At 46.9% G+C, this 23,635-nt stretch overlaps 1 protein-coding gene across 2 annotated transcripts in view; it reads left to right on the plus strand.

The window, feature by feature from the left end:
- ATF6 (activating transcription factor 6) overlaps positions 1–7,785 on the plus strand; it is a 1,839,477-nt gene extending 1,831,692 nt beyond the window's left edge. The window contains exons 16-17 of one of the 2 annotated variants that reach the window (XR_015309808.1): positions 1,939–3,132; positions 7,015–7,785. Coding sequence is in view for 1 of the 2 variants with exons in the window: in XM_086964422.1 (XP_086820548.1) it covers positions 1,939–2,147 (209 nt within the window). In the remaining variant the exon portion in view is untranslated. Of the gene's footprint in view, positions 1–1,938 lie in introns of both variants that reach the window. The other variant, XM_086964422.1, reaches the window with a different exon arrangement.
- Positions 7,786–23,635: the final 15,850 nt, after the last annotated feature.

Consider the following 23,635-nt stretch of genomic DNA (forward strand, 5'->3'; position numbering starts at 1 on the left):
CTTTCTCTTACTTAGCGGCCAAACCTGGAATTCTCTCCCCACCCACCTCCGCCTCACACAGAACCACCTCTCCTTCAGAAAACAACTCAAAACCTGGATATTCGACAAATAGCATACTCCCCCTCCCTCAAGCGCCTTGAGACCCTCTGGGTGAGTAGTGCGCTATACAAATTTTAACTTTGACTTTGTTGTGTGTGTGGTTGTGTGTATTGTGGTTGTGCGTGTGTGGTTGTGCGTGTGTGGTTGTGCGTGTGTGGTTGTGCTTGTGGTTGTGTGTGTGGTTGTCTTTGTGGTTGTGTGTGTGTGGTTGTGTGTATGGTTGTGAGTGTGTGGTTGTGGTTGTGAGTGTGGTTGTGTGCATGTGGTTGTGTGCATGTGGTTGTGTGCGTTTGGTTGTGTGTGTGTGTGTGTGTGGTTGTGGTTGTGTGTGTGGTTGTGTGTGTGGGTGTGTTGTTGTCGGTGTGGTTGCGTGTGGATGTGGTTGTGTGAAGAAAACTAGAAACACAAACACTTTCACGGCGAACCCAGCCGTGAAAGTGAAACTGATCGCGTGAATGTGAAAGTGATTATTATCGCGCTGCCTGGCTGAGAGGAGGTTGATAGGCAGTGAGTGGCCGGGGGTTGGTTGGGTGTGGGTGGTGGGTGTGTGGTTGTGTGTGGTTGTGGGTGTGGTAGTGTGGTTGTGTGTGTGGGTGTGGTTGTGTGGTAGTCGTGTGTGGTGGTTGTGTGTGGTGGTTGTGTGTGTGGTTGTGAGTGTGGTTGGGTGTGGTTGTGTTTGTGGCTGTGGTTGTGTGTGTGTGGTTGTGGGTGTGGTTGGGTGTGTGTATGTGTGTGTGGTTTGGTGTGTGGTTGTGTGTACGGTTGTGTGTGTGTGGTTGTGTTTGTGTGTGTGGTTGTGTGTGTGGTGTTGTGGTTGTGTGGGTGTGGGTGTGGTTGTGTGTGTGTGTATGTGTGTGTGTGGTGTTGTAGTTGTGTGTGTGGTTTGTGTGTGTGGTTGTATGTGGTTGTGTGTATGGTTGGTTGTGTGTGTGGTTGGGTGTGTGGTTGTGGGTGTGGTTGTGTATGTGGTTGTCATGTGTATGGGTGTGGTTGTGTGTGTTTGGTGTTGTGGTTGTGTGGGTGTGTGGTTGATTGGTTGTGTGTGTGGTTGTCGTGGGTGTGGATGTTTGTGGTTGTGTGTGTGTGGTGTTGTGGGTGTGGGTGGTTGGTTGTGTGGTTGTGTGTGTGGTTAGTTGTGTTATTGTGTGTGGTTGTGGTTGGGTGTGGTGTTGTGTGGTTGTGTGTGTGGGTGTGGTTTTGTGTGTGGTTGTGTGTGTGGTTGTGGTTTTGTGTGTGGTTGTCTGTGGATGTGTGTGGTTGTGGTTTAGTGGCTATGTGTGTGTGGCTGTGGGTGTGGTTGTGTGTGTGTGCTTGTGTTTGTGTGCTTGTGTGTGTGTGGCTGTGTGTGTATTTGTGGTTGTGTGTGTAGTTGTGGTTGTGTGTGTGTGGTTGTGGTTCTGGGTATGGTTTTGTGTGTGTGGTTGTGTGTGTGTGGTTGTGGGTGTGGTCATGGTGTTGTGGTTGTGTGTGGCTGTGTGTGTGGTTGGGTGTGTGTGTGGTTGCGTGTGGTTGTGCGTGTGGTTGTGCGTGTGGTTGTGGGTGTGGTTGTGTGTGTGGTTGTGGCTGTGTGGCCGTGGTTGTGTGTGGTTATGGTTGTGTGTGGGTGTGGTTGTGTGTGTGTGGTTGGGTGTTTGTTTGTGTGTGTGTGTATCCTTGTATTTAAGGGATGTATGTAAAATTCATCCATCAAATCTCAAATAATATTGACATCATGGTTAATAACAACGGTTCAAAGTCACACAAGAGGCTTAATGGCAAAGGGATGTTACATTTGCAAATCAATTCAATGAATTATATACCAGGACAGATAACCGAAACCGTATGTTTGTGTTTTTACAGAAAACGTGATTAACGGACAGGATTACGAAGTGATGATGCAGATTGACTGCGAAGTGATGGACACCAGGATTCTGCACATTAAAGCCTCTTCTATTCCTCCATTTCTGCGAGAGCAGAAAGAGAATCTGACCAACACTTTCTACAGCCCTTCCACTGAGACTTCCAAGCCCACCCATGTTGTAAATGTAATTACAGAGGCGACACTTTAAAGGTGCTTGATGCAAGCCGACAGACATAAAGAAGCAGACTTTCTTACCTTGAAAAAGAAATTTGCATCCTGCAAAAATGCTGTTATTGATCATTTAAGCTGCTGTGTACATCAGCATTTGAACTGTATTTGCGATAATACTTTTCTGTTTTCTCTGGCTACTAAAAGTAGCCATAGAAAGGTATTCTGGCTAATAGCTGAAAGGTACAAAGTTATGTAGTTCTTCACGAATTCGAGTGCTCACGTTTGTGTAACATTTTAAATTAAAAGGATCTATTTCCATTTGCAATCGCTTTCTAGTACATCAGTAGAACATTTAGATGTGAGTGACCCAAAATATGTATATGCATTGAATGTAGGTCGGTGGAGCTTTAGAGGGCTCATCCGAAGTCTGCTGTGTTGGTCATCTTGTGGGTCTGATTCAATTGTTAGCCGTATCACTCCATGTGATGTTAAAAATAGAGGAAGTGGGGTGACTGCACTGTCGAATCGTGGCTATTTAAAGAATAGGTGGTCGCGCCACTGAAATGTGTGAGAAACCCCTTTTTTAGGTAATTATTTTAACCAGCCACTGTACAGTGTGGCAATCTGAAAAAATAGGGTGTTTTAAATTTTAATTAGCTCAGCTGGTCTTCACTCGTCTTATTGCTATCATTAACATGATTTTAACCTGCCACTGTACACAATGATAATGTGTAAAAATAGGGCCTCTACATTTTAATATAGATAGAATTGTCCTCTCTTGTCCAATTGGTATTATTAACAGAATAGGGTTATCACTTGTCTTTGATTGTCTGTGGGGGCAGTGCTAATGTATCACTGTGAACTATTCCTGTAGGAAGGTTAAGCTTGTTTTATAATTTCTACAGTGGTAGTGGTAACGTGGCCTCTTTGTAATCCCCTCATTGCGGGCCACATTTCAGAAATACTACTAAATATTGATAATTACTGAGAGAGAAACTTGAGTAAAAGAACATGTCAAAGAGGTACACACAAACATCTGCACACCCACAAGTATGCAGCTTAAAACCAAATCCAACATTAAGTTGTCCAAGAAAAAGCAGTTGTCGAGCAAAATGAACTCTTCCAAAGAATATGCACACCTGCTAGTTAAAAAAAAAACTATGCTTTAGTGCATTTCACATTTGATTGGTAACTGTGCCCACCGTAAATCTTCGCTGAGCACAGCTCATTAAATTGTGCTGTTAGCAGTGCCAGTGATTTCAGAGGTAGATACCTAGATTGGGTCATCGACTTTGGACTGATTGCATCAGTCTTGAAGTTCCCATGATTCTTCTGCAAGATATCTTGCACAAGGAATGACTCTCTATATGGAAAATAGTCTTTTATTTCTATGCACCCCCTGTGCTTTCCAAACAAATCACTGACTTATCTATTGGACATCACTGCATTGTATACTAACATTCCGCAGCGTTGCAATGCATTGAACATGTCTTGAATAAAAGAATTGCCCCACATAGAGTGCCAACTGAGTTTATCATCGAACTGCTTTCAATAGCCATGTCAAAGAATTTCTTCATTTTCCAAGGAAAATTCTATATCCAGACTAAGGGGGTGGCGATGGGGGCAAGTTTTGCCCCAAATTTAGCCATTATCTTTAAGAGCGAATATGAAAATACATATATCCTCAATCCACTTAACCCATATCGGAATAACATTTCTTTATGGGTTAGGTATACTGACGACGTCCTCCTCATTTGGGAGGGCGAGCGACCGGGGCTCATGGATTTTTATGAATGGCTTAATGGGCTATCCAACAATATCAAATTTACAATTGAGTCTGACACTACTTCCATTAACTTTTTGGATGTAACAATCAAGACAGAAGCAGGTTCCCTGTACACTACGTTATACAGGAAAAGCAGCGAGAGAAACACATTGCTGAGGTACTCAAGTCATCATCCCCGCAACCTTAGGGACAATCTGCCATTCAGACAGTTCCTGAGGTTGCGGAGGAATTGTTATAAAAAGGAGGACTACTTTGAAGAATCCGCTCTCTTGATGGCCAGACTTGGTGAACGTGGTTATCCACTACGACTACTTAAGCAGGCACGTAAACGTGCCTGGCATAACCATCAAGAGCATTTACTTGAGGTGAAACCAAAAACAACTGAGAAGAGACTTGTATGTGTTACCACCTTTAACACCCAGAGCAACGCCATAAAAAAGTGTATAGATCGACATTGGTATTTAATCAGTGAAGAACTAGGGGGAATGGCACCTCCACTACATGCATTCCGCAAAGGTAGAAACATCAGGGAGCATGTGGTAAAATCCCTATTACCCATGAAGCAGGCAGTGAATCAAACCACTCTGTGGGGCCTCCCGCCAGTGGTTGGTCACACGAAATGTGGCACATGTAAGGGCTTGCCCTTTGACAGTGGAATGCACCGTCTTTACCTATAATGACCGTACATACAACTTGAAGGTCCATAGTAACTGTAATACCTCAGGGGCTATATATGCGATTCTCTGCCCTTGTGGTTTTCTGTATATTGGGCAGACATTACAGAAGGTTAAATGCCGGATTTTACAGCATATGAGCCGCATGCAATGTGGCACCATAGGGGCACCTTTGGTAGATCATTTTTCTCGCTTTGAACATTCTGAAAACAGTCTAAAGTGGTGGGTTGTAGAAAAAGTGTCAGTCAACCCACGTGGCGGTGGTCTGCATGATATCCTCAATAGACGGGAGTGTAAATGGATTCATACCCTAGATACTGTAAACACCGGATTGAATGAATCAGAGGAAATTAATAGACAAGTGTCACTCCTGGGTTTGTAGAGTCATGTGCATACTGACACCTTCTGGATTATATAAAATGTGATCTATCTTGCGTGTAAAACATCATAAGGAGATCTTCAAATGGGAATGTGCATGGCAACAATGACTTTTATTACACTGCTGGTTTGTTTTTCTAAATGTTGTTAATGCATACTGTTGTAATGCTTTATAATGTACTGCACAGGACCATTCATGCAGACTGGCATACAATATATTGCATAAGACAGATATTTTACACTGATGGAGGCCGATATGAATATGTAATAATTGGCCTGTTTATGTGCTTGTTTTAATTGTTATAATGGATGGTCAACCGATCCAACATGGATCCTCCACCGGTCCTAATCCAAAATGGCACTTGCGAATTGTACTCGATCTTTCTATGATACTATTCAATTGACTGGGACACGAGTTTCTTTTTTCACAACTCTTCGTGTACCCGTTTTGACTAAAGGACAACTGCTTCCACCTCAACACTTGGTTGGTGTCCGGATATATTCCCAATTCAAAATGGCGCCCGCGGCTTAGCGTTGCAGCCGATACGATTGTTGAAATAATTAATCATCAATGGGGTTTAAAGATTGAAATGGGCATTACCCTTACAGTTTTAAAGCCTACAGTAATTATTTGATATTGATCATAGACGCATCAATTTGAAACGCGAGTGGGCGACTAGTCCGTCTTTGAGCTCTACCTCGTCACTGTCCAATAATAGAGGTCCCGGTGTAAGAGTCAGGTGACGGGCTCCGCGCTGCGGCAAACAGCGGATACATCTTGGGAACTTAGGAGACCGACAAACACGGCAGAACGGTAAGATACTCCATTCCTGTATATCAATAGAATTGATCTATTACGCGAGTTGGGAGGCAGGAGACCTGGTGAATTGCTTCCTAAAAGAAACATTGTTTCTCTCCTTGATACAGCTACCTGATCCCTGCAGGACAGGAGCGATAGTGAACTGAGGCTACCGGTTCAAGGTAAACACCCTTGACATAAGGGATAGTTAAACAAATTGGCGTTTTCATGATAACATTCGGTCGATTAGTTCCCCCCCCACCTTTTCTTTAGAATTTCGCCAATAAATGTGAGAGAAAAGGAGCCGAATAATAAGTACGATAACATTGATAAGCATACCTTGATGGACGATTGAATCATCCTTTCTAATAAGGTAACATTATGGATACACCTGCGTGATTGAACAAACACACAGGGTATATTAATACTAGTAGTCCATATTCTGCATCATTATGTTTTGCACGATCCCTTCTTGGCTGAGTACGAGGCATACGTTGTGTAGCCTTTGGGTAAGCAATTGACTCGTAATGGTTTTAAGTCTTTGGTAATATATCACTGCAGCGGGGTAACTTCCCCTTTTATTCTTCATAGGGTCATCTTTAACCCTTGGTTGCCCTACTATTGAATGTCCTGATAAAGACTCGCACGGTCCAGGTTTAACTCACCGGATGACCATAAGTCGAGTCGAAACGTTGACGATACTAATCTGACCTTGGACCCATTTTTTGCTAAAAAGTGCACACATTTGACATGACTGTTTGTGTTTATATGATCTAGAGATTAGTTGTTATTAACTTTCGTGTGGGCCAGGTTGTTGTATTACGGGAAATTGTAAGACCGTAATCACAGAAAATTAATGTGAATATTCTGTTTACTTCTTTGAATTTCCTTTCTTCCTTTGATTCACTGCACTTATCTTTGATCACTTCTTTTTGTGCACGCTCTTCCTGGGCAACCTTTCATTCTAAAATATTGAGAAAACTGTATGAAATATCAACCTTGTGACTAGAGACAATGAATTAAACATTGTTTCTCTTTTTTGATATATTGGTGCTGTAGTGATATTCTTTTTATTCTGAGTAACTGAGTTCATTTATGGCTTGGTGCTGATATATAAGGAACGCCCATGAACTTATAAATGTTTGAATATGCACTGATTGAATCAGCTTCATTAAGAAATAGGTTCTGGACCATTGTTTATTCTTATCGCATTATACCCAGGTCCGTATCCTTTTGGGTTGCCCCATTTTCATTAATGGTTAAAGAGGTACACACAAACATATGCACACCCACAAGTATGCAGCTTAAAACCAAATCCAACATTAAGTTGTCCAAGCCAAAGCAGTTGTCGAGCAAAATGAACTCTTCCAAAGAATATGCACACCTGCTAGTTAAAAAAAAACCTATGCTTTAGTGCATTTCACATTTGATTGGTAACTGTGCCCTCCGTAAATCTTCGCTGAGCACAGCTCATTAAATTGTGCTGTTAGCAGTGCCAGTGATTTCAGAGGTAGATACCTAGATTGGGTCATCGACTTTGGACTGATTGCATCAGTCTTGAAGTTCCCATGATTCTTCTGCAAGATATCTTGCACAAGGAATGACTCTCTATATGGAAAATAATCTTTTATTTCTATGCACCCCCTGTGCTTTCCAAACAAATCACTGACTTATCTATTAATATTCACTCAGGTATTGGCCTGTGGAATGTAGACCCACTGTTAATCATCGGGGTTACTCTCTACATACTGCATTGGAGATGGTTGTTGTGTATTACACGCCCCTTCTCCTGTTCCAAAAGAGCATGGACCAGCCATTTGCAAGACCAATTCAAATGTCATTTCCTTCATCTTTAGGTAGTTGGTCAGAGGCATTGTAAGATATATGTTCATGTATATTCTCTGTACCTAGTGGTCAATCTAAATAATCAGATAAATGTTATTCTAAACATTATGCAAATATAATTTTCAGACAACTTGTATTGAGAGAAAAAAGTAAATTAAAAGCGAATAAAGTAATGCTGCACATGAATATGAAATGTCATATTTTACTGTCTTCATTGTTTGGTGATTTTCACAGGCTATTTCAGGAATCCTGAACCTTGCAAAACGTTTTGTGCTTATTCTTTATTATAATTTGTTAAAACTAAATGCCTTTGTTAAAAACATTCACTTCACACACAACAGGACTGTCCTAGTCCAGCCTCTAATCCTATTGGCTACACACCAGCCTCCTGGCTGCCTGTGGTAGGTACAAAGTTAGAACATATTTTACCTTTTGGCCCCTCTGCGAGTTCTAGGACTTAGCGAAACTTTTAGTGACTCTTACATTCTCTCAACTAAAATCCAGGCTAGGAAAACCACATTGAACCATGCCTTGTCTTAGCTATCCCATGGATAGATCAAATATTATCTCTTCAGTATCCTTGAAATGGTAGTCTGAAATAAAAAAAAAGTGAAAGGCACAGATGATATGGGAATAGACAGTTCTTTGTTGTCGCTCATTATTTTACAGGCCTTGTGTCTGCCATCTGCAACATTTTTTTTCCCTGTAAGGCACTTGTCGCTAGCAACCTCCCTTGGCCCCATTGACCATGGCTGATTGGCCTCATCTTTCATTCAACCACATTGCCTCCCCCTACCCTACCCACTCTGTAAATACCAACACACACCACTTTGTTCCCCCTATACTAGTAGCCAACTTTCCCATTCACTCATTGTTACTTGAGGATATGGAGCACCGGTGAATAATGGGCATGAATGCTAATAATAGCACTGATGCAGATTGAGCATGACGCTTATTGACAAGTGATCTCATTAGCAAGGGCTGTTCATATTTTTACTGAAACATAATGCACCATATCTAATATAGACTTGTAGCCGAAGATTCCTTACCTAAGTTGTCAAGCAGTATACCTGCGCAATGTTAGGTGGTGTCATTTGACTCTGTGTCGTCCGCACCCGAAATGACGTTCGCAGTACCTTTATAGACGTTGCATAAAGGTGCAATGACCTCAGTCTTTTGCATTTCCACGCCAGATAGCGCTGATCCGAGAAGAGTTGACCTCCGTTGTTTTTTTAGCTGGCTTTTTAAAAACTTTAGTTTAACTCTTTTTTGAGAGATTTTCTCTTCTGGTGTGACAGGATGGTCCTCAAAGAAACCAGATGGTTTAAACCATGTGGTGCCTTTCATAGGCAGATGTCTGTGACAGACCCACACTTGGTTTGTCTGTGGCGCTTGGCTAGGGACTACGACTCCAAGACCTATGAGGACTGCTGCACCATGCACCTGAAGGCGATGAGTGAGTGGCAGCTCAAGCGTCTTGTCGCTCAAAGTCTGATGAACCCTTGACGCTCAAGATCGCACGGAAGGTCCCAGTACCATTCTTGGAGCTACACTTGAGGATCATTGTCCAACTTGAAGTCAGTGGGTAAGTCCAGCAGTTGAAACAAGTCTAAGAGGTCCTAGACTTCGCTACTCCCATCATTGTCTTCTGATGAGGCACTGGATCATTGGCACTCCAGGCCTCACACATTGGCAGAGCTTAAGTCAGGGTATGCTCTGCACTTCCCTGACTTTCCCAGAGTCAAAATGACCTCCACCCAGCACAAAGAATTTTATGAGGCCATGAACCTCTTATTTGGGCGGCCTTATTATTTTGTATCTTAACCCCCTTCCAGGCTCATGACGAGCTGGGCTCGTCATGAAGTAGCCTCCTACCAGGCTGATGACGAGCCCAGCTCGTCATGATCAATGGACTTTTGAAAATTCCAGCACAGGAGGAAAATATCATTAGCAGCGATGGTGTTATAGAGCGGACGGCTACCCCCAACGGGAGTTTCCTGGCGCTGAGCGAAGAAGATGGAGTAAGTAGGCCAGCACGGTGGGGCCCGTAAGAATCTACAATAGACTGAAGAGCCATGTTTTCACTAACTTACAGAAGCTAGGTTCTGATGGGGCCTTCCTGATTTATAAGGGTAGGGAGTTCCATAGAATGGCTGCCTTGACTGAAAAGGAGCGCCCTCCCACTCTGGCCTTGGCAAAACCGGGGTTGACGAGATGTTCTTGGTGATTTGACCTTAGGTTTCTTGTGTGATTTGATTTTTGAATTCGTTTTCATAGGTAGTGGGTGCCAGTGCCATTTATTGCTCTATAGGTGAGGATGAGTACCTTGAATTCTGTACGTTTCCTTACTAGAAGCCAGTGAAGGATGCGAAGATGTGGTGAAATGTGATGTCTTAGGGGGATATTTCTTATAAGCCTTGCTGCTGCATTCGTTATTGTCTGCAGCTTTCTGCACAGATAAGCGGTCAGGCCCAAATATAGACTATTAGCATAGTCTAGTTGGGATGTCACTAGTGCGTGAACAATAGTAGGTAGTAGGTGAAGGAATTCACGCAAAGCTTTTAGTTTCCAGAAACATGTAGAAGAAACCTGTCCTACCTGGGTTTTGCATGACAAAGTATTGTCGATTTTAAAACCCAGATTCCTTGCTGATGAAACGGCAGGGGGGTCGGTTGAGCGCTGAAGGCCACCAGAGATCTGGTCTAGGGGGTGATGGTTGATTAAAAAATAGTACTTCAGTTTTATCGGCATTAAGCCGTAAGCAATTTGTAGTGATCCAAGTGGATATGTCTGCCGGACAGTGCCGAAATTTGGTGAAGGCTGCCTTTGAATGATCTTTAAAGGAAAACATCAGCTGAGTGTGATCAGCATATGAGATGACACTGACATCATGTTGCTCAATAAGTGGGGCCTAGGGAGCAAGGTAGATATTAAAAAGGGTGGGGCTGAGGGCTTAACCCTGGGGGACTCCGCAGATCAAAGGGTTGCAACCTTATTCGCTGGACTCGTCCCTCAAGGAAGGAGTGGAACCAAGCCAACACAGTCCCTGAGATCCCTAGTTGCCCGAGTCTATCAAGAAGAATCCTGTGTGACACCGTGTCAAATGCTGCCAAGCAGCCCCTCTGGAGCTCCTTCGGGTCCCATGAGCTCAGCGGGGGCCCTCACTAGATTCTTGCCAGCCGGTTCGCCCTTGGCACCAGTCAGGCCCCATGGAGCGAAGCCCCTCGGCTCCAGTGTCTGTGCCATCCCCATTGTCATTCCCGACTACAACATGGAGCTAGAGGGGTGTCCTCCAACACTGGTTTCGGTAGCAACCGCAACCGTGCCCTTTGGATTGGAGCAAGTGCTTTTTGCTTTTGACAGGCCTGTACAGGGAGACAAATGGGAGGGCTCTGTGTACCCTTGTGGATACCAGTTTCCCTTAGATGAGACTGAGGATAACTGGTATAAGGAACTGGCAGAGGGAAGTGGGTTAGACATCTGAACGGACACTGGCTTGGTCTCTCCCCTACTGTGGCTACAGAGGAGAAAGCTTTTTTTCCATATGTTGGTGTGTAGGGTGACTAATGTATTGGACCTTCAGTTGCTCTCATTTATACTCAAGACAAACCTTAACAAAGGTGCTTAAGCTTGGTGTCACCCCTTCTGAACCTTAACCCCCTTTCAGTGAAGCCTTTACCAATGTCCTACTTGGGCCTAGTCCAAGCCCAGCATCGGGCCTCCTGTGCATAGGACATTTGTCTGTAGCTGTTGCCCCCCTCCTAGGGGACCCAGTTTCCTTAACTAGCACCCCATTCCAAAGAGCTTGGTGGTCCAAGCCTCCACCCCTGGAGTCAACCCTGGCATGTTCCCTGCCACTGCACTGGATAGGTAATACTAGAGGCTCCATACCTTTTGCAAGATAATGTTCTCATCTGCCTGCTTCATACTGCGATCCGTGAACGCTGCTGGCCTTTTGGGCAGATATTCCCATGCCATCTGCGATTTGTTTGCACAAGTGCTGCCTATGGTCTCGGAGGAGACCAGAGCCATATTCTCCCAAGCTATTGCTGACAGGAGAGATGCAGCAAAGTTCGCCTTATAATGTGGACTGGACACGACTGACTCGTGGGGGGAGGGAGGGGGAGTAATTTTCATTATCAGTGGCTGTGCAGCGCCACACCTGACAGAGAACCACTGGCTTTTAAGGAATGTCCAAGCCTTGCCTATGGACATGCTCTATGATGGCTCTCATGTTTTTGAAGAGAAGGCAGAATCAGCACTGGAGCGCTTTAAGAACAGTAGAGCTAAGACCAGGTCCTTAAGCTTGTCTATGGCCCCTTCTCAAACTAAGTCTGGCTTCCACTCACATATGGGGTTTCAAGCCTTCAAGCCATGTTCATATCCTCCCAGCCACTATGGCCAATAGGCTTCTCAGCCTTTTGTGGCCAGGGACGTAGGTCCTGTAGACCAGGTGGGACAGGTAGCTAGAGGTCTGGCCACTCAATCACCCTAACCAGGGTAACACAACCTCCAAACCTTTACTATGCCCTCTTGATTATCATGAGCATCTAGTGGGGATAGGATATGCCATCACTTGCTCCACTGGATGTCAATAACATGTTTGTTGGTTTTTGCAAATCGTCCAAAGGTGCTACTCCATCCCCCTTTGTGACAACCCATGCCACCAACATACGACTGGCTGAGAGAAGACAACTCCCCTAATCCATCAGGAAGCTGCCTCTCTTGGTCAGGGGAGCCATTGAGAGGGTGTCAGTATCAGAATTAGGTTGTGGTTGCTGTTCTCACTACTTTCTGGTGCCCAAGGAGAACTGAGACCTTCATCCTATCCTATCCTAGACCTGTGCCGTCTCAATCTCTTCCTGAAAAAGGAGAAGTTGAAATGCTCACGCTCGCCTAAGTTCTGTTTGTCATGGATCTAGGAGACTGGGTTGGACTAGCAGGACGCTTATTTCCTGTGATTCACGGTGAGCCATGTGCACTTTCATTTTGTGTTACAAATGAGGTTTCTGATTGCCTAGGGTATGCACCTAAGCCAAGCAGAACCCACCAATCTTGTCAGATACCTAAGATAACCGCTGCGCACCCCCTTGGTAGCTTAGCAGAGGAGTCAGGCTTATCCCAGAGTCAATGTGTAAAGCGTTTGCGTACCACACAAAAAGACTCCACACAAGGCTATAAAAAATACCCTTTGTATTGTTCATGAAACACATTAAACCATAATCATATTGTTGGAAAGTAGGATCTGGTTTTATGGTTATCCACACTTTTTGTTTGATGTAATGCTGTTTATGACTTATCTGACTGGAATCCTGCTAAGCAGGACTCCAGTATCTGTGCTTTCTCATCTATATTGGTATGGTAAGTACTTAGGTACATCCCAGATTGGACACTGGTGTACACTTATTAGTCCCTAGTATATGGTACTAAGGTAGCCAGGGCATAAGTACACCAGGGGTCCCCCATAGGCTGAAGCATGTATTATGACACCCATGGGAAACCACTTAATTAGTAACTACAGGCCTGTCATTGCAGTCTGTGTAAGTCGGTGCTAGCTCCACTGACGAAAGATATAGGTTTCCCTATATCTAAGGTCACTGCACTCAAAACCTATTAGTCACCCCTAAGGCAGACCTTTCGATCCTGAAGGCAGGGTGCTCAGTTCTAAGTACGAGGGTTCCCCTGCATGAGCAGTGTAGGAAGGTGGATACCTGACTATGGTTACCCCAGATTTTTTGCCTAGTGTTTAGCTGGTTTTCGACTTAGTTGGCCTGGGATCCTGCTAATCAGGGCCCCATGCTATCTGCTCTCACTATAAAATGGACTCATGTACTTTAGGTACATCTCCAATTGGATATTGGGTCACCTTATCAGCTCCTGTATAGTGTACCATAGGTACCCAGGGCATAGGTGCATCCAAGGCCTACCAGGGGCTGTAGCATATATTATGCCACCCCTGGCTGGCCATTCACATTGACACAACTGGCTGATCACTCAGCTGGAGCAAGGTGGTGTAATCACCCTTTGCTTTAGATATAGTATACCTATATCTAACCTCATATATAGACACATATACACCTATACTTCACTCCTATGGCAGGCCTTAACAATCCCGGAGGCAGAGTGCTTGGTTTTATGTGAGATGAGGCTTTAGCATGAGCTGAGCCTGTCTGCAGCTTTTGGAACCATGTCCTTATAGCTGTTCTATGATATAGCCATACCATATACTCTTAAGTGCATTATGATCCTTGCGGTTGAATGCTAACTTTGGTTTGGCTTTATCAAAACATGTCGTGTAAGGTATCATACGCTTTGGAATACTACCCCCTCGCCAGTTCTGGCGAGGGGGTAGCATTCCACTCTTTTAGAGGGAGAAAACATGTTGTTCCTAGTAAACCCGGTTAAAGTTAACCAGAGCCTCAGCATCACAAAATGGATGCTGCTGCCACAGACACAAGTCTGACCTCCTGCTGCTGGGAGTCCTTCCAGCGAGGGAGGCTTGGACAATATGTTTCCTGTCTTGGGAGGTGCAAGCACCACCCAGACAGGCCATAGTGTATTGGGGGCAGGGAGGGCTGAATGAAATGAGACACTGCCTGGGGCACACAAGGTGTCCCATGCATAGTCCGGTTGAAACCAGTTGCTGGGGCACTCCAGCCCCAGCTCTGACGCGAAACTGGACAAAGGGAAAGGGGTGTAACCACCCCCTTCCCTGGTCCCACCCATAGGAGGGACCTAGCAGGTAATCCAGCCCCTCAGATTGGTATATAGGTAGGAGCTGAGTCAAGAGACTTTAGATTTATCCTGAACTGAAACTTGAAACGAAACGCTGGAACTTCGACATTCTATTGCAACTAGAAGACTGAAGAATCTCCCTTGTGGTCAAGGAGTGACCCCCTGTGCAAACAGGCACCATCCAGCGATCTGCGGTTTGCTTTGTCGACGCTACCGCCGGAGCCCGATCAGAGCCTGACAAAAACCAGACTTCCCTGAGCCCGATCCAATCAATCAATCAAAGCATTTGTATAGCGTGCTACTCACCCGGAGGGTCTCAAGGCGCTTGGGGGGGTTCCGTTACTGCTCGAACAGCCAGGTCTTGAGGAGAGGTGGTCTTGGGTCAGGCGGAGGTGGATGGGGAGGGAGTTCCACGTCTTGGCCGCCAGGTAGGAGAAGGATCTTCCTCCCGTTGTGGCTCTTTGGATGCGGGGAACGGCGGCTAGGGCGTGGCTGGTCGATCGTAGCTGGCGGGTGGGAGTGTAGAAGGTCAGGCGGTCATTGAGGTATCTGGGGCCTTGGTTGTGGAGAGCTCTGTGTGCGTGGGTGAGGAGTTGGAACCTGATTCTCTTGCTGATGGGGAGCCAGTGCAGGTCTCTCAGGTGCCTGCAGATGTGGCTGTGTCGGGGGATGTCCAGGATGAGTCGTGCGGAGGCGTTCTGGACGCGGTGGAGTCTTTTCTGAGTTTGGCTTTGGTTCCGGCGTAGAGGGTGTTTCCGTAGTCCAGTCGGCTGGTGACGAGTGCCTGGGTGACCGTCTTCCTGGTTTCAGTGGGGATCCACCGGAAGATCTTCCGTAGCATGCGTAGGATGTTGAAGCATGACGAGGAGACGGCGTTGACTTGTCTGGTCATCGAGAGGGAGGAGTCCAGGATGAAGCCCAGGTTGCGTGCGTGGTCCGTTGGTTTGGGTGCGCTGCCCAGGGCAGGGGGCCACCAGGAGTCGTCCCAGGCGGAGAGTGATGATCCCAGGATGAGGACTTCCGTCTTATCCGAGTTCAGTTTCAGGCGGCTGTTCATCATCCACTCGGCTACGTCTTTCATCCCTTCGTGTAGGTTGGTTCTGGCGGTTGTGGGGTCGTTGGTGAGGGAGAGGATCAGCTGGGTGTTGTTGGCGTAGGAGATGATGTTGAGGTTGTGTTGGCATGCGATGGCCGCGAGGGGGCTCATGTAGATGTTGAACAGCGTGGGGCTGAGCGATGATCCTTGTGGTACGCCGCAGATGACTTCGGTGGCCTCTGATCTGAACGGGGGGAGGCGGACTCTCTGGGTTCTTCCGGCGAGGAAGGAGATGATCCACTCCAGTGCCTTCTCCTGGATTCCGATGTTGCTGAGGCGCTGCACTACGGTGCGGTGGCAGACCGTGTCGAACGCTGCGGAGAGGTCCAGGAGGATGAGTGCCGCTGTTTCCCCGTTGTCGAGCAGGGCTCGGATGTCGTCGGTGGCTGCGATGAGGGCGGTCTCGGTGCTCTGGTTGGCTCTGAAACCGGACTGCGAGTGGTCAAGGGATCCATTCGTCTCGAGGAAGGCCAGCTGTCTGTTGACGATCTTCTCGATGACTTTGGCAGGAAAAGGAAGGAGTGAGATGGGGCGGTAGTTTTTGAGGTCAGTGGGGTCCGCTGATGGTTTCTTCAGTAGGGCACGGAGTTCAGCCACAGCAAAGCTGAGACCCGTGGAGGCGACGAGAGACGTGGGACCGGCCAACTTGAAAAACCTGCTCTTTGCTACTTGTGCAGCTCCCGAGGCACCCTCGAAGCTGTGCATTGGGGATTGGGAAGCCCCAGCCCCGAGCACCTTCTGCACCGACGCACAGCCCTCCACAATCCACAAGTTCCGGGTGGGGCCTGCTAGTGTTTTTGTGCTCGACGTGTTTGTCTGGTCACTTGCCCGTTGCCTTGTGACCTCTGTGACGACGAACCTATGAATCTACACTGCTGGCCTGGTTGCTCCAGGCTGGCCCCTGCTTCACTCAAAAGGAGAAACCCATCAGACCTTGCTGGTCTGACTAAGAAGCCATCTTCGATTCCTGCGTGGGTTGCCTTTGCCAAGGCTTGTTGACTCCAATCCGGAAGCCGACAGCGAGCTCCTTCGTGGGACAGTCCGTGCCCAGCTCCTGGTCGTCATTGACACCTGGTCCACGTGGCTGCAGAGACAAGCTTCACAACATCACCTGATTGCTTCACTACATCGCCTGGTACCTTCCTGGTCACTGGCTAGTGACCCAGACTCTGTCCCCTCTGCTTTCAGGTACTCTTCATCCTCGATCTAACCGGACACTTCTCTCCTGGTCGCCTGCAGCTCCTTTCTCTAAGGCTCCATAGGATTCAGCGGCGAAACCCAACACACTTTGACACCTATGCACCCGCTTCATTCAGAAAACCCCTCCTGAGGCGAAAAGCCGGGAGTCTCATTGCTGTATTTTTAAAATTGAAAACGTGTTTACTTGTGTTTTTATAAACTCACTCACCCCTGGGCACTCGCTATTCAGACCAGCCGGCACCCCGCACAGCTGACTGCAAGCTGTCGCGGACGAGTGTTGACTAACTCCAGGCGCCATTCTTGGAAGAGGAGACACGCCCATTCGGACAGGCCACGCCTCCCTGTTTTCCCTCCCACCCCACCCTTAAAACTATGCTCAATCGTAGGACGTGCAGCGGACGAGCGCAGCGGGCGCGCCAAAGGCGCGCTTAAGGCAAGCTTGTCTGCGCTCGTCCGCGCCCGGCCGGGCCCAGGGGCCATGTCCCCTGGCCCCAATGGAGATGACAGACAGGTATATAGCTCGAGCCTCCTACATCAGCTACGTCCACGATCTCTCCCAATTGTGGTACCCCGAGACACCCCCTGGAGATCCCTCGTCGCTGCATGGCATTGTAAATCCGAACTAATCACTATAACCACCAAAGCCAGAGCTGAGGAAAAGGACTACTCTATGTTCCTACTTAACTGCAGGTCTTTAGTGAAACATTGCCTAGAAATTGCCTTGCTATTGGATGAATACTCACCAGACGTAATCTTTTTGACCGAGACATGGCTGAATCAAGACTCTCAGCCGGAACTGGCACAGGCCATAATTCCGGGATATCAGATAGCGCGGGCTGATCGACCACTGGGCAGAGGTGGCGGCCTCACGATTATCTATAAAGAAAGCTATATCTGCCGCTACTCAGCGGAAGACATTGAGGACTGTGAAAACCTCTCCTTCTCTATCGAGTTCTCTCCTAATACCTTCTTCACCGGTATTCTCATCTACCGCACTCCTGGTCCCACTGGACAATTTAACACCTCTCTACTCTCGGTGGCTTCCCAGTTGGTTGTCTCTCCCTCCAATTTCACCTTACTGGGAGATTTTAACATCCATTTTGACAACCTGCTAGACCCCACGGCATTAGAGACACAGTCAAGCCTGGCTGCCATTCAACTAGAACAACTGGTCCCCTCTGCTACACATGAAAAGGGGCATCTGCTAGACCCGATCTTCAGTAACTGCGACCAGCTCAAAGTTGGCACCATTACTAGACTTCCATGGTCGGACCACTTCCTGATAGCCTTTACCTGGACCACGAGCAAACCACCCCCTTCCTCATTCACATCTAGGAAAACCCACAACTGGTCAAAACTTCCCATCGACAACTGGATGCAGGCTCTTTGCACCACTAGACCCACTCTCTCCCAAGACCCAATGTCAAATAACATAAAATATGATGAGTGGATAACCACCTCTCTTGACTCAGTCCTTCCAGTATACCCATCGAGATCCAAGGGACATAGTAAAACAGCCCCATGGTATACAGAAGATCTTAGAAACCAAAAACGCCTCTGTAAGAGACAAGAGAGGAAATGGCGCATATCATATAATCCTGAAGAAAAAGCCACCTATAGGGAAATGATCAGGAACTACAAGCTGGCCATAAAAACCTCGCAAGCTGCCTACTACAACCTTAAAATAACTACGGCTAAATCAAAACCAAAAGAAATATACCGCATAGTAAACTCCCTGATCAAACCTCCACCACCTGCCACAGATAATAACAACTCACCGTCCAAGTGCAATGATCTGGTGGAATTTTTCTTTCAAAAAGTTAATAAAATGTATCTTTCCTTCCCCAACCCACCCACCGATTCGCCTGTCCAATGCTCGCACTCAGCCTCAAACCCGAACAAGTGGCTGGAGTCCTTTCCCCTGATAACATTGGAAACTCTAGAGAAACTGGCACAACAAATAAAAACCGGCTCCCCATGTGACCCTGCTCCTCCAGGCTCACTGGGTTTGGCCAGCAAAACCATTTTCCCCACCCTCTTGGACCTACTGAACTCCTCCATAGTGAGTAGGACAGTACCCACGACCTGGAAGCACGCAATGGTGCGGGCTCTACTAAAAAAAACCCTCCCTTGACCCAGCCAACCCCAGCAACTACCGCCCGATCTCTCTGCTCCCATGGGCGTCCAAGATCCTGGAGAAGCACGTCAATACCATTCTGACGACGTTCTTCGAGGAAAACCACCTCCTCGACGCTTCCCAAACGGGCTTCCGCCCTAAACATGGGACAGAGACCGCCCTACTGGCCGTAACTGAGGAGGCAAGACGGATCCTGGATCGAGGGGGGTCAGTGGCAGTGATCCTCCTCGATCTGAGTGCCACGTTTGACACGGTACACTATAAAATCCTGCTGAAACGCCTTGCCGACTAAGGAGTGTCCGGAGATGCCCTGACATGGTTCGAATCTTTTCTATCAGACAGAACCTTCCAGGTCTTCGACGGCACATCCCGCTCATCCAGTAGACCTCTGGGATGCGGAGTTCCGCAGGGCTCATCCTTAAGCCCTACGCTCTTTAATGCATACATGAGGCCACTGGCTGGAATTGTTCGTCCGCATGGTGTTAATATCATCTCCTATGCGGACGACACCCAGCTGGTGGTCTCCCTTGCACAAAAGAGCGGCCTCCAGTCTCCACCAGACCTAGCGGCCTGTCTGGAGGATGTAAAGAGTTGGATGATGAGCTCATGCCTGAAGCTCAATGATGACAAAACTGAGCTCATGCTCCTGGGCCTGGCGGCCCCCTCCACCATAGAGCTGATCTGGCCATCAAGCATGGGTATGGCCCCATCCCCCAGAGATAACATCAAAAGCCAGGGAGTCTGGCTCGACAAATCTCTGAGCCTTGACACACAGGCTACTAAGGTATCAGCCACCTGTTTTGGCCTCCTTAGGGTGATTAAAAAAGTCCTTCCCCTCCTCCGATTCGAGGCCAAACAAATAATTATATAGGGCCTCATCCAATCCCGCCTGGATTTTAACAACGCCCTTTATCTTGGAGCACCAGACTACACCCTACAAAAGCTTCAACGCACCCAAAACTGCGCTGCCCGGGCGTTGCTGGGAGTCCCTCGGTGGACCTCAATAAAAACTGGCCTAAAAACCTTACACTGGCTGCCTGTTAGGGACAGAGTAAAATTTAAAGCGCTCTGCATTGCCCACCAGACATTCTGGAAAATGGGTCCAGATATCAACTGCTCCCTGATCTCTCCATACAAACCCAACAAGACTCTTCGTTCTTCAGCGGCATCCCTAGCCAAAATTCCCAGAATCTGTAGAGCCAGAGCAGGAGGACGCTCGTTCTCGTACAATGTATCCAAACTCTGGAACACCCTCCCTCTGCAGATGAGAAATAATGCCAACTTAACCAGCTTCCGCAAACAGCTAAAAACTCTCCTGTTTAATAAATAGTAACCTTATGAGGGCATCTTCTGTTTCCAGCGCCTGGACGCCTCAGGGCAGCTGCAGCGCTCTACAAATTCCATTTTCATTTCATTTCATTCATTTCATTTCCTGTGGGTGAGGTAACACGAGTGCTCCGGTGCTCCTGTGGGTATTGACTATCCTAGTGTCCTAGTTTTCAGTAGCTTTCTCCTAGTCCATCCGGAAGCATTCTAAAAGAACTAATTTCCATTTCTTTACTTCATATTATAACTCTATGGTAACTCGCATGTGTGTTAAGACACTGCACACGCCTCCCGAGGGCCTCCTGCTTCCTATTTTCTGGTAGTACAGCGTAGCCCCAGCAATTCCCTAGGCCCTAGGCCTATCCTTTGTTCGTGACGTGGTTCTTATACCACTATTTTAGTATATGGTTTTACGTGCCCCTAGGGCTCTACTGTATATTGTGCAACTTATTTTATGATAATTGAGTATCTAGTTATGTGCTTGTGCCTCTGACCTCAAAGAGTTCAGAGGGGTTGTGTTAGTAATAAATACATATACATTTTATATATAGCCTTTGTGGTGTCCTTTCATTTGGTATTAAAGGGGTTACATATGGTAAATCAGCTGGCTTCACATGCCCTCTTGAGTTTAGCCTAAGACTGCTTTGTCCATGCTACCACTAGGATAGCTGGTCTATAAGGTTGACTTTACAACCATCACCATAAGGGTTGTTTGGACTGATACAGGGTGCCCACTAGAATAGTGGACATCACATATCAGGCCAACTTCTCACAAGCAGGACACGAGGACAGCCTACAGAGTCCATTTTCCCAAGTTGTGAGATAGCCCTAAAACATAGATGGGCACTGTGTTGTTATGCGATGACTATCTCGAAACTGAATGTAACGTACCCTATCATGTTTGGTATCAAACATGTTGAAATCATACCCTCACACTGTAAACGGTGTGGGAGGTATGACTCCATGCACTCACTGTAAAGCTTCTCCAGAAGGCCATCAGTGCTCCTGGTACCAGTCTTCTAGACCCGGACAGCGCAATATGGCTGCTGCCGACCAGAGACACGATTCTGCCCTCCTGCTGCTGAGCCAAGCTCAAGCAGGGGAAGGCAGAACAATAGGTGTCCTGTCAAGGGAGGTATAACCACCTCCCAGACAGGGTTTAGTGTATTGGGGCTGGGTGGGAGCACTTGCTTGCTCCACTCAGTCTGCTTGAACGGCACACTTGGTGCCCTCCTTGCATAGTCCAGTTCAAACCAGCTCAGGGAGCCGTTGGCTCCCTCTCTGGCTCGAAACTGGGAAAAGGAAATGAAATGAAATTATGATTTCTAAAGCGCACTACTACACGCAAGTGTCGAGGTGCTGACTTCCAAAAAAAGGGTGGACCAGAGTGAAAGAAAACACCAGACCTCAGTGGAACACACGAAAAGTGGAAAGGGATGCTAAGCTAATAGTAAAATAGCCATGTTAAAAGCTTTACGAAATGTGAACAGATTTTTTGATGTTTTAAGTGTTTGTGGCATCGTATTCCAGAGTTTGGCAGTGGCCACAGCTAAGCTCTTGCCTCCCCAGGTAACTCTTTTAAACTTGAGAACAACCAAATTAGCCTGGGAGGCAGATCTTACGTTTCTGGCAGGGATGTAACGATGGAAGAGTTGCTTAAAAGAGACTGGACCCTCAGCATGGAGGGCCTTAAAAGCTATGCACAGGGATTTGAACATAACCCTTTTTTTTTAACCGGAAGCCACTGGAGTAAGGGAAGAGACCCGGGCACTGATTGATATTTTGGGACCTCTAAAAGCAACCTGGTGGCCGCATTCTGGACCATTTGTAGTTTGTCCAGAGCTTTCTTGTGGGCGGTCAGAAAGAACCCTTTGCAATAGGCCATTTTAGAAAAGACCAGTGCAGAAATCACTGCTTCATGTAGGTCCAGAGGGATGAAAAGAAAAACCTTCCTAAGGGATTTAAGAATGAAGAAACATGACAAAGTGATAGCATTGGCATGACCTACAAAGGAGAGTTTTTCATCAAACTCTACTCCCAAATCTTTAGGTCTTGCCTGGCGTTAGCAGTGGGCATGCTCTGCTTTTTCCATGCGAGGGCTTCTTGGAATCAATACGATTCCAGAAGCTGGCTTTCTGCTCCACCCTTGTTTTGCATTGGTGCGCGACATTTTGTGTTACAAATTATGCAAAACCGGGGATTACGATTGTCCAGGAGGCTTTTTAGTCCCTCCTGGTTACCACCCTGTCCCCTTTTGGCCCCGCCCACCAGGATTGGATCTTTTACTTGCGGCGGGAGAGAGTGTCTCTTAATTAGCTCTTTAATGCGCTTCAAATTTTAAATGCAGTACTGGCTGTACAGAGCCCTCATTGCTGTGCGTGCGCTACATGAATGGATATATTAGGCTCTTGCTCTACAAGGTCTGCTGGATGTTTGTTTAGCAAATTCATACAGCGCAAATTGAACTCAAGAGTAGTAGAGACCTTTACAAGACACCCAGTTTACATTACACAAGAGCACATTCACACAGGAACACATTGCCTTTTAGAAATCACAGGAGATTAACTAATTTTCCCAGAATCACATATTAGTAAGCCAACGCCGTGACTCGAAAAACACCAGCTTCCGCACGCGATCATCATGCGTGATTAATCAATCTCCCCATGGTCCCCCTGTTTACTAAAAACTGGGTGCTAAGGAACATTCACATGCGCTATAAGAAGGGACCACCCCGTTAAATCTGTTTCGTGTTCTATCTACTCACCGTTTTTTGTTTCTACTATTTGGCCTCTTTCTGCTCTCCCATGTACCCCCTTCGAGATCATCCTCTCCTTCCGGATTCTGCCAGCCCCTTCCTACCCGATAGTCGTCCCCCACCACCACATCCACCACCATGTCCATCACCACCATCACGTCCACCACCACCCCCACCTTCACCACCACGTCCACCACCATCATGTCCACCTCCACCATGTCCACCACCACCACATCCACCATGTCCACCACCACCACCACCACCATGTCCACCACCACCATGTCCACCACATCCTCCACCACGTCCACCACTACCACCACCACCACATCCACCACTGTCACAGGGGCTCCTGTAAAAGCACTTGCAGCATCTCTACCTCACAGTGGCATACTTGCACAAGCCACTCACTCAAAACAAGCATTGGCATAGCCAATAGGTCTCCCCTTTGGGACCTTATAACTGTTTATCCATGCAACACTTGATGTTGTTGCACCAAGGATATTGTGCTGGATAACTAAACACTTATAAGGTCCCAAAGGCGAGACCTATTGGCTCTGCCAATGCTTGTTTACCTTTGACACAGGAGTGGGGAGTACACAGGGGCTCCTGTAAAAGCACTTGCAGCATCTCTACCTCACAGTGGCATACTTGCACAAGCCACTCACTCAAAACAAGCATTGGCATAGCCAAAAGGTCTCACCTTTGGGACCTTATAAGTGTTTAGCCATGCAACACTTGATGTTATTGCACCAAGGATATTGTGCTGGATAACTAAACACTTATAAGGTCCCAAA

Source organism: Lissotriton vulgaris, chromosome 1_1 (genome assembly GCF_964263255.1).
Source record: "Lissotriton vulgaris chromosome 1_1, aLisVul1.2, whole genome shotgun sequence".
Lineage (NCBI taxonomy): Eukaryota > Metazoa > Chordata > Amphibia > Caudata > Salamandridae > Lissotriton > Lissotriton vulgaris.